The sequence below is a fragment of the Ylistrum balloti genome, unplaced genomic scaffold, assembly GCF_031769215.1.
Source record: "Ylistrum balloti isolate Yb309-2 unplaced genomic scaffold, AGI_CSIRO_Ybal_v1 Utg369592, whole genome shotgun sequence".
In the NCBI taxonomy this organism is placed as follows: domain Eukaryota; kingdom Metazoa; phylum Mollusca; class Bivalvia; order Pectinida; family Pectinidae; genus Ylistrum; species Ylistrum balloti.
Window position 1 is genome coordinate 791,537 of NW_026781877.1, and position 11,342 is coordinate 802,878.

Genomic DNA, 11,342 nt, shown 5'->3' on the forward strand with positions numbered 1-11,342 from the left:
CACACTGTAACCACTGGCAATTACAATATTATTGGGATATCAAAACTTGGGTACAGATACCACACTGTAACCACTGGCAATTACAATATTATTGGGATATCAAAACTTGGGTACAGATACCACACTGTAACCACTGGCAATTACAATATTATTGGGATATCAAAACTTGGGTACAGATACCACACTGTAACCACTGGCAATTACAATATTATTAGGATATCAAAACTTGGGTACAGATACCACACTGTAACCACTGGCAATTACAATATTATTAGGATATCAAAACTTGGGTACAGATACCACACTGTAACCACTGGCAATTACAATATTATTAGGATATCAAAACTTGGGTACAGATACCACACTGTAACCACTGGCAATTACAATATTATTAGGATATCAAAACTTGGGTACAGATACCACACTGTAACCACTGGCAATTACAATATTATTGGGATATCAAAACTTGGGTACAGATACCACACTGTAACCACTGGCAATTACAATATTATTGGGATATCAAAACTTGGGTACAGATACCACACTGTAACCACTGGCAATTACAATATTATTGGGATATCAAAACTTGGGTACAGATACCACACTGTAACCACTGGCAATTACAATATTATTAGGATATCAAAACTTGGGTACAGATACCACACTGTAACCACTGGCAAGAGCATTGATGCAATGGATACAATACTAATTCATGGATTGACTGGTCTTTACACCAGAGTGAAATTTCAGTAGTGGGGCAATACATTTTCCATAAATCAATATACAATTTCAAAATGGATTGTGCTTTATTCAACATAGGTCTATATTTTTTTAACAACTGATTTGCGAGTAAAGATTATACAGGATTAACTTATTGGGATTCAATTTATTATATCAAGAATGTTTTATATGATTCATATAATGATATATTTTGTGATAATTTATAGATACATAATTACGTACAAATTACACAACCTAAGAGAATACATAAAATAGTACTCCAAGCGTTACCATGACGACAGATGACAAGACCAGTCTAAGTCTCCAGTGTGCTTTACTTCTTTGTAATTTCCCATGTAAATCTCGCACTTGTTTTTCAGTTGATATCAAACTTCCACTATTGTCTATTACATAGGTGGCAGCTTTTACTTTCTGAGCCAATGGCATCTGAGCTTCCATTCTGCCTCTTGCTTCCTCTTCTGTCAGTTTATTTCTTTCCATCAATCGCTCTAACTGTTGGTCCTTAGAACTGAAATGTAAATGAACAAACAATCATGTTTTTAAGTCACAAGAACTTTAAAACTAATCATCATCTTGTTTTCTTTTCTTAATGAGGACCATAAATGTGAAACTGAAATGTTTCAAACTTGTTCCCTTCATTAACTGATGAACTTAAAAGATAAATATCAACGAGATGATAATGATGATTAATGATTGAGCCTGGGGATTGCTTGCCAGTTCCTTCCACACAAAGTTGTTGAATAAGAAGCTCGAGGGCTGAATCTCACCCAACTGAATATATAATAGCTACTGGTTGCTGGTTGATTCCACGACTTTTATACTTCTACATGTAACTGGATAATTACATAATTTACTCATACTAGGACATCCCATATCTGCTCACATGTCTGAAGATCCAGTTGTTGGTGACTAAATCATGTCTTTAAAGTACATGTATAACCAGCAAATGGTCACATGACTCAACAAAGAAAAAACTGACACGTCAACAAAATCTTGATTCAAACTTAACTTCAATGAAACCAGAACAAAATATGAACAAAAGAATGATTCACATGGAGACTCGTGAAAAAGCATAAAAATAAGACCAGGTGCTCTGGTAGGGTAAGTATCTTCTGCTTTGTCAACAAAAGCAGCCATGTAAGTCTCAGTAAATCCTATCTATATCAGCACTTTGTCTCATACTAATACAATGTACATCCAAGAACTGATGACATGACAGGACTTTACATGTGTATATATGTAGTAGCAGGTCATATGACTTACTTGGTTTGATATCAAATTCATGTAGCGAGTCAGCCTCACCAATATATTTAAACCTTTTGTACAGATAGTCAGTGAGACAAATTACTTACCAATTCACAACTATGGTGTATGTCATGTAAGGTAGGATTTTCCCAGTCTCATACAGCAGTGGGATGTCCAGGATAGCAAAGCAATGGCCTATAAAGTAGTAAGTCTGGGTCAGTTTAATTTATGACAGATAAGGTTAAGTCTGATCTTGTACATCAATCCCATCTATTATCAATTTTCCTTGTTTTTGTTGACGATACTATATAATAATTACATGTATGTAGCATTTCTTGTTTAACAATAAAAAGTAAGTGAATATTTCAAGGTTGAACAATACCTGTACATTATGTACTCATCAAATCAAAGAAGGAAGGTGATATTCCATGATAAGTTCCCAGATCAATATTTCAATGATCTGTCATCAACCCAATGCTGTAAAAGTGTCATAAATATGTGGACAATTCACAACACTGGAGGTTAAAGGTCATTTAATACAGGAGGAATGTGACAAAACGATATCAATTATCACATTCCATTTCTTTTGATAATGGATTTGATTTTACATGTAAATGTATATAGAGTTATTCAAACAAAATACTCAGTGCCTTCTTTGATATTAATTCAAAAACCCTTTGGAAACAAAACAATAGTCATATAGATTTAGGCAACAACTTTCTGTGATATTTTAGTTTCATTTACTGCTGGAAAAAAAAGAAGAAAAAGAAAATTGTTTTCACCTCTTATGAAGAGCTTGAAAATTCTCCATAGCATGATTTTATGTATTTCAGGGTGAGTGAGTGAATTCAATATTCGTCTTTCCTGAGGATCAGCAAAAATGATCTCTCCAAGTTTCTCTCGGTTGAGTTCTCCATTCTCCAATAAAACTTTGTCTCCAAAATGTTGTCGAATTTTCTTCCAGGCTGGAGCTCCAGGGGCAACAACTATGTAATACAAAAGGGAGAAAACACAATATAAGAAGATCTACAGAAAATATAATTACTTTCACATCAGGCATTACTATATCTTCAATCCCTTGCTGTTGTGAATCTGGCCACATGAAATGTGACATTTACTTTATAGGTATGGCCACTTGTTTTAAATATACATGTACACTAATTGAATGCATACCTCTGTGGTATGATCCTTGCATTATATATACTGTCTACTGATTTTTGTTTCCTTCAAACTTTTATGAAATTTTGGTCTGGAAGCAACATAAGAACAGTATCTAAAAAAAGAACAGCTGAACGCAGCATGTTTGTGATATATGCCTCATCAATGTTCCTAACATTATTGCATAATAGCATTAACTATATTGTATATGTGATCGAATAAAAGCTAACTGATTAACACAGCCACCAATTTTCAAACTATTGGACAGATGCTTACTTTTGCTCAGTGTTAAGGTTTGGGGAGATATTTCAATGATATGAAACTAAAGCTTACATGTATGGGAAAAATACATGTAAAGCATTTTGTAGAGGATAATGATTTTTTTTTCACATTGATAGCAATTTTTGTTAATCTATACACGAATTTCACGAAGCTTAATTGTTGAAGAAAGTGCTGGATATGTTCATGTATGTTATCGGGATAGAATTGTTTGAAAGAGTCCAAGATTTACAAGGAAAGGATAATTTGTGAAAGATAGTTCCATTGAATAATTGTGTATGTGTAGAACGAGAATTAGTAGGACGGGAATGTTTTCAGGTCCAACTGAAACTGACAGATAACCGGAATTTGTGGTTTCCCCAACCTAGTCATACACACTAGTCATAACGCATGCTATAAACTTTACAATAATATCTTATTTACCTTCCCTCGCTAGCTTGTCTGCATCGATAACATTACACCCAAGTTCGGACAGGAGTTTAGAAACTGTAGATTTTCCAGAAGCTATGCCCCCGGTAAGACCAACAAGAAACATGTTACGTGTACTTGTAAGTTAATTAAAACGTCCGACAAACCGAAACCAAACAAAATTGTACTAAACCAGAGATAAAACTTATAGATAGTAATCGAATCAATGGGATATTTGACTCAATAGCTATTTTGACATTTCATTGTTTCATTCACTAATTTGATATCATTACTACTTATAATTTCAAAATGACTTACAACAGGATTGATAAAGTATTAAGTTATGGACAAACGGCTATTTTAAGTCATCGCTTTAGCAAAGTAAAATTCAAAATGGCTGCTCCCATGGACGTTCCACTGCATCACGTTCGAGGGGAAATTTGTTCCACACGACCGACTTACAGAGAAGGAAGAAACCCAAAAGCAGTGAAAGTAATAACATTTCCCATTAATTTAAGTGATAGTTAGCATGCTTGTCTATAACCCTAATGAACAAGATCCTAAATTTCATACTGGTGTTGATTCAGCGATCGGCAAGATCTCTTAGTTAACCTGCAGACATCACAATTTTACCTTATTGTAATTGACTATATAGCTAGTTTGTTACTAGATATTTGACGTGTTTGGATACGCCAAAAATGCAACAATGAAATTCAAATAATTCGCTGAAACTGAGCAAAGGCCAATGATATACTTTTCATTGGTTGACTGACAGGTTTTCGGTCTCCGTGACTCCTCCCGTGTTTAGGTGTCGTCTCTTTTCATTTCATGGACCTACCTTTGATCATCTAGTTTTTTCATTTACATATGAGAAATGTGACCTGTTTGGTCAGACTTGACTGTATAGCCTGTGATAAGGGGAATGGTGGATATTAATAGTATTAGTACGTTGAGAGGATGTACTAAATCTCTGAAACAACTAGGTTCATATAATTATATTCTGGCATTCTGTCAACTTGTATATATCTATCTCGACTTCAGACTGATATAAAAAATCGATAGAATGTCAGAATAATTCAAACACATTGACCCATTACAGAGGGCTTTTATCTTCTGAACTCGGACACGTGAGGGAAATCTAAAAGTGTTTTCTATAAATGAGGGGAGAAAACATCATTTTCTCATTCAAATGTCGAGATATCTGTACCATATGCTAATTCTATTTTCAAACAGAAATTTCGAAAATATGTGTCATCTAGTTTTGATACAAATTGGTGTAAACCATACTTCTATTCAATGCTTCATTTGATGTAAAAAAAAGATTTTTTGTCAGGAAAACACAGGTGTCAGAGCACATTCTAAAAATAGATTTCCTTATATACATGTGCATTTATAATAAGCTGAGACTATCCAATGGCTTACACCATACCTGCCAACTTTTCAAAGTTCTCATCGGAAAGTTGGCAGGTACATTTTGAATGTATTTCATAATGTAAAGATCCTGGTCAGTTATTGTGAATATTTTTATTTGTAATTAACTTTCACAATCATTTAATGACTTTCCAGTACACAGCATGTATAAGTACAATTTGGTGACCTTTATGTACACATGTTTGAGTACAGAAGAAGAGAATAATCAACTTATTTCTTTTACAACAAATCAAGTATTTTAACTTATATTAATTACTCTTGTTAACTCTGATAGATGTGCACAAGGAGTCTTACTATGAGAGGGTACTGGAGTACATATATATTTATATATATATACCAGGGGAAACCCACTTGATCATGAAGGTATTTCCATACCTTTTCACGTCTGTGTTGGCAATCCAACCCTTGACGCATACATGTAGGTGAAAGACAAGTATGTAACTACTGCACCACCCAACCTTCCAAAGGTGGGTGGTACAGCTACCTTTGTTGAAATTCCAGTGCATCCTTTCAAATCCAAGGATGTCTGATTTCAAATTTAATGTATTTGAAAATGTTTGTGACCAACGTTAGTAGATCCACATTTAGATGTTTACATACTTATATTACTATATTTAGATTTGTACCCTTGATTTTCAGGTATATACTATTAACCTTGAATCAAGCTACCTACTAGTACAGGGTGTACCAGCCTTGGGAGCCACACAGGAGCTCATTAAGTTATTTGCTCTCTATGGTGCAATAGCAGAGTACAGAATTCTGGACGACTACCCAACAGCTGACAAGTTCACAGATGTATTCCTAATTAAATTTGAGCGTATCCAGGCAGCCAGGTATACTAATACACTAAATATAGTCAATTTACCAAAAACAACATTATGTCATTCACCTCATTTATTATTAAACAATACACACTTTGTTTTTAGCATACACTGCAATTATACTTATCATGTGAGTAACTGACCCACCCCACTCAACATCACACTTAATCTTGGCCTACCTTGATGAAAGAAATGAAGTTACAAATTAGTTGATATTATTACATTTTGAATGCTATAGCATCAGTTGACATGAAATATAATACAGTTATCTAGATATACAACAAAATTATAATCCCTTTTTAAATTTTTATTGATAGTCTAAAATGTGCCCTGCCAGTTTCGTATTTGCCCTGGGCACTAAATACGGTGATTATGATACTCACGATTTTTTTATATCCATGCTGAGAATTAATCACTGCTTTTCAGCTCAACTGATCCAAAAAGGACCAGTAAGTCTATACATGCCATCTCGACACAGTGTTGGTTAGCAGTTATCCTATTTCTCCACATTTTCTACCTAAAAAAAAGTTTTATGTTCAAAATGCCAGAATAGATTTTGTGTCTGGGAGATGAGAAATTTTGTTTAACATTTATGTAAAAAACATGTTTCTTTTTTTTAGCTCACCTGACCTTAGAGCCAAGTGAGCTTATGCTGTGGCGCGTTGTCTGTTGTCCGTCCATCATCCAGTGTCAACTTTTTCTCAATAACCAAAGTGTTTTGATATTTGACTGATATGCTCCTATGATAAAGCTTGACAAAGTTTGTGAAAAGAAATTACATTGACCTATATTCAAGGTCACAGGGGTGAAATTTATTAAAACCTTTATTCAACTGCTCATGAACTCAAAGTCCTGGATGCATGATGGAGGCTGGTATGTTCCTAGGATGAAGTCCGACAAAATGTGCAAAAAGAAATTACTTTGATCTATATTGGTCCAATCGATGCAAATACATGGGATTTGGTTGATAGGTTTCTAGTTTGAATACCGACCAAGATTGCAAAGGGAAATTACCATATCATTTGTTCAAGGTCACAGGGGTCAGATTTGTTAAAACAAACAACTTCTTCTGAATAACCAAAAGACGCAGAAGCATGGTGTTTGAGTCATAGGTTTCTAGGATTAAGCCAGACAAAGCTTGCAAAAAGAAATTACCTTGAATCTGTTTAAATCTTCAAACAACTTCTTTTGACTGACCAAAAAGCAAAGAAGCATGACATTTGGCTGATAGGTCCTTAGGATGATGGCTGACATTTGGGAAAAGAAATGACCTTGACCCATATTGAAGGTCATAAGAATATCATTTTTTGAAACCTGTAAAAGATATCTTAAGGTCATTCAAAAGTCTGATATTTGGTGGAAAGATATCTCTAGGTCAAAATTTGGCATTTACTTAAAATCCAGTTCATAACATGAAAACTAGTACTCCTTTGATCATTCCTAATTATTGTGATTTGGTGATGTATTTCAGAATTGCTCGAAGAAAGCTTGATGATTGGTCATTTTTTGGTGGCATTCTGCATGTGTGTTATGCTCCAGAGTATGAAAGTGTGGAGGAAACTCGTTTTAAACTTCAGGATCGGCGAAAAGCAATAGCTGCAAGGATTAGAAAAAATGGTAGGATGATTTTTAATTAACTACAAACAGTGTAAACTTTTATGGTAATTTTCTGATCAAAATAAAAGACCATAGCATATTTTCAGTGTATTCAGTATAATTAAACATGATCCAATTACATTGAAATCCCTTTGTTTTGAGGTTTCAACATCAAACCCATCAATGTATGTAACTGAAATTGTAGGTAAAAAGGATTATACTTTTGGTTAAAAAATTATATCATTACTAACTAGGTAGAAAGCTGATCATGATTATTTGCATATGAACAAAGAAAATGTAGTTTAGCTGCTATGCTAATTGACAGAAGTTTAACTGTATACTTTGAAAAATCAACTATAAATATGAACATGAATAGTTATTGTAATGCATTGTTTACACTGTTGTTTTCAGAGGCTGAAAGTGGGCAACCCAAAGTGTTTAACAGTACGGAATCTCAGTCAGCCTTATCAGGTCAGAGTTCAAATGATCAAGGTCAGAAGTCAAAAAATCAATTTTCTACTGCTAAAGGACCTCTCCCTGGGAATTCATTTCCTAATGCTCAGGAAATCAACCCTTCAAAAGAGGCAACCCACACTGACAGAACAGGCGCTAGAGAGACGCAAAGACTTACTTATAAGACCAATCAGTTTGATGCCCGTGTGCCACCAATACCATATAAGGCAGACACTTCACCATTGGAGGAGGAACAACAGGTCTGGATTCCACCTCCACCTAAGGAAGGTTCTTCCAGGGAGGATCATTCCTGCAATTCAATGTCAGATTATGAATTCGCGAGAGTTAGGACAGCGCACTCTGTGTTTCCACCTAATTATGATGCTAGAATTTTAACAGATTTTGACACCACAAAAAGTTGTCAGAGCACATACGCAAATAAAAAAAGTGAAACTAATCCAGCAGAAATGTCCAACAGCATTTCTGAAGCAAATAACAATTTTAGAGAAAGGTTGGGGAAAAAAAATTTATCAAAAGGTGACAATTCAGATGTTAGGATAAAACAAAAAGAGGTTCCTAGTAACTACGAGAATGATCAGTCTAGCATATCACATTCCAAAGTAAAACTTCAGGCAGGTGTTATTGTCCGGGCATTCAAACCACAGACAGCACCCCCCAAGTTTGTTCCAAGACAGATGATGAAGTTATCCAAGAAAACTGTTAATAATTCAGTAAATACATTGAAGGAGGAAGTGAACAGGGAGTTGAGACAGAATGCTTTAAAACTCGGAGATGTTCATGGACCTGTGGCTCAGGGCCAGGATAGTGTACAGGAACCAGTAAAACCTACAGAAACAGAGGAGTCAGTGGAAAAAACCAGGATGCAAATCAGAAAACGAGTCTCCGAGGTAAGGTTTTTTGGGTGACTACCAATGTTTACATTCAGAATGTCACTTTAAGTTGACATTTCATGTACGAGTATATGCTTGTATTACTGTTGTTTAGCAATTTTAGGCCATGAAAATAAGATTTTCAACAAGTACTCCACTAGTGTTAGTAAAGTGATATATTCCTGCTACACTATTTCACATTTACAGTGGTTTACTACTGGAGTGCACTTAAGTAGTGATTTTAAAGGTCTGAAAGGGATCAAATTATTTGACCAACTTCATCTTGACCAGTGTTGGAACACCTACCCCAGTACTGGTTACATTAAACATTGGGCTGAATATATTTTCATATTTGTTAGACAAAAAAGGAGATGATATCTTCATTTTACTGGTTATAGACCTAGATAAACCTACAGGTATCTATATTAGTAGAAGTGTTCACATGTTAATATGTCCTAGACAGGCAGGCAGTGTTATCCACCTGTTGACTGAATGAAGATATGTTTTACTTATTTAGGATAATTTTAATGTTTTGGCACTTTTCTTTTTCTTTGTGTTGTCAGGAGATCTCACATATTACAAAGCATACCAAAAACTATTTCAATACATTTATTTTCAATATCATAAATGATAAAAGTGTTTGTAATCACTCACATGGATGTAAATTTCAGATTTAATATTTCATCATGTGAATACTTGATAACAGTTACAGTATTACTAATGACATGTCTTTTATGCCTAATAGGGTCATAGCATCACCATCTTGTATCGTTATAGATTACCAGTTCAGAGGAAAGTACAGCAAAGAAAGCCAAGTCCAGCTGACCGTTGTATTACGTAATAAAGTCATGTTTTGTTTATTTATTTTCTCAATAAAATGTCTTTGAAAAAATAACTTTTCTTCTGTTATATTCGGAAATACATTTTTTACTAGCAGTTACCTCCCTTCATTCATGAGTTGCAGCATGTTGCGTTTCTACCGTTTACAGGCAGAGTCAGGTTTATTGTCCGATCCCGAGACACTAGGACAAAATGACTTTTGTTAAAATAAGTAATTGTGGACTGACTTAAACATATCGTGTAGAAGTTTTTATTACACAACCAGTAGAGGATTTAAGTTTGACGTTTTGACGACTTCACGGTCACCTTCATCTTATAACACAACCAGTAGAGGATTTAAGTTTGACGTTTCGATGACTACACGGTCACCTTCATCTTATAACACAACCAGTAGAAGATTTAAGTTTGACGTTTCGACGACTTCACGGTCACCTTCTTCTTATAACACAACCAGTAGAAGATTTAAGTTTGGCGTTTCGATGACTTCACGGTCACCTTCATCTTATAACACAACCAGTAGAAGATTAGTGTGTGACGTTCTGATGACTACACGGTCACCTTCATCTTTTAATAACCAGTAGAAGATTTAAGTTTGACGTTTCGACGACTTCACGGTCACCTTCTTCTTATAACACAACCAGTAGAAGATTTAAGTTTGACGTTTCGATGACTTCACGGTCACCTTCATCTTATAACACAACCAGTAGAAGATTAGTGTGTGACGTTCTGATGACTACACGGTCACCTTCATCTTTTAATAACCAGTAGAAGATTTAAGTTTGACGTTTCGACGACTTCACGGTCACCTTCTTCTTATAACACAACTAGTAGAAGATTTAAGTTTGACGTTTCGATGACTTCACGGTCACCTTCATCTTATAACACAACCAGTAGAAGATTAGTGTGTGACGTTCTGATGACTACACGGTCACCTTCATCTTTTAATAACCAGTAGAAGATTTAAGTTTGACGTTTCGACGACTTCACGGTCACCTTCTTCTTATAACACAACCAGTAGAAGATTTGAGTGTGACGTTTCGACGACTTCACGTTCACCTTCATCTTATAACACAACCAGTAGAGGATTTAAGTTTGACGTTTCGATGACTACACGGTCACCTTCATCTTATAACACAACCAGTAGAAGATTTAAGTTTGACGTTTCGACGACTTCACGGTCACCTTCTTCTTATAACACAACCAGTAGAGATTTAAGTTTGGCGTTTCGATGACTTCACGGTCACCTTCATCTTATAACACAACCAGTAGAAGATTAGTGTGTGACGTTCTGATGACTACACGGTCACCTTCATCTTTTAATAACCAGTAGAAGATTTGAGTTTGACGTTTCGACGACTTCACGGTCACCTTCTTCTTATAACACAACCAGTAGAAGATTTAAGTTTGACGTTTCGATGACTTCACGGTCACCTTCATCTTATAACACAACCAGTAGAAGATTAGTGTGTGACGTTCTGAT

General features: G+C 35.1%; 2 protein-coding genes across 2 annotated transcripts; one reads left to right on the forward strand and one right to left on the reverse strand.

The window, feature by feature from the left end:
* Nucleotides 1-965: 965 nt before the first annotated feature.
* LOC132544971 (dephospho-CoA kinase domain-containing protein-like) lies at nt 966-3,978 on the reverse strand. Its single transcript, XM_060208637.1, has 4 exons — nt 3,847-3,978; nt 2,769-2,972; nt 2,094-2,181; nt 966-1,249 (listed from the first exon to the last, which is right to left on the reverse strand). The coding sequence occupies exons 1-4, from the start codon at nt 3,956-3,958 to the stop codon at nt 976-978; spliced, it is 678 nt and encodes a 225-aa protein (XP_060064620.1). The 5' UTR covers nt 3,959-3,978; the 3' UTR covers nt 966-975.
* Nucleotides 3,979-4,224: 246 nt separating this feature from the next.
* On the forward strand, nt 4,225-9,917 carry LOC132544981 (RNA-binding protein 48-like). Its single transcript, XM_060208649.1, has 5 exons — nt 4,225-4,323; nt 5,902-6,095; nt 7,555-7,700; nt 8,091-9,040; nt 9,800-9,917. The coding sequence occupies exons 1-5, from the start codon at nt 4,225-4,227 to the stop codon at nt 9,845-9,847; spliced, it is 1,437 nt and encodes a 478-aa protein (XP_060064632.1). The 3' UTR covers nt 9,848-9,917.
* Nucleotides 9,918-11,342: the final 1,425 nt, after the last annotated feature.

Coding starts and splice junctions, on each gene's coding strand:
- LOC132544971 (XM_060208637.1), bottom strand. CDS start 3,958: ATGTTTCTTGTTGGTCTTACCGGGGGCATAGCTTCTGGAAAATCTACA. Junction 2,973..3,846: donor AGACAAGCTAGCGAGGGAAG/GTAAATAAGATA, acceptor TGTATTACATAG/TTGTTGCCCCTGGAGCTCCA. Junction 2,182..2,768: donor TTTCAAGCTCTTCATAAGAG/GTGAAAACAATT, acceptor ACTACTTTATAG/GCCATTGCTTTGCTATCCTG.
- LOC132544981 (XM_060208649.1), top strand. CDS start 4,225: ATGGCTGCTCCCATGGACGTTCCACTGCATCACGTTCGAGGGGAAATT. Junction 4,324..5,901: donor GAAACCCAAAAGCAGTGAAA/GTAATAACATTT, acceptor CTTGATTTTCAG/GTATATACTATTAACCTTGA. Junction 9,041..9,799: donor TCAGAAAACGAGTCTCCGAG/GTAAGGTTTTTT, acceptor GTATCGTTATAG/ATTACCAGTTCAGAGGAAAG.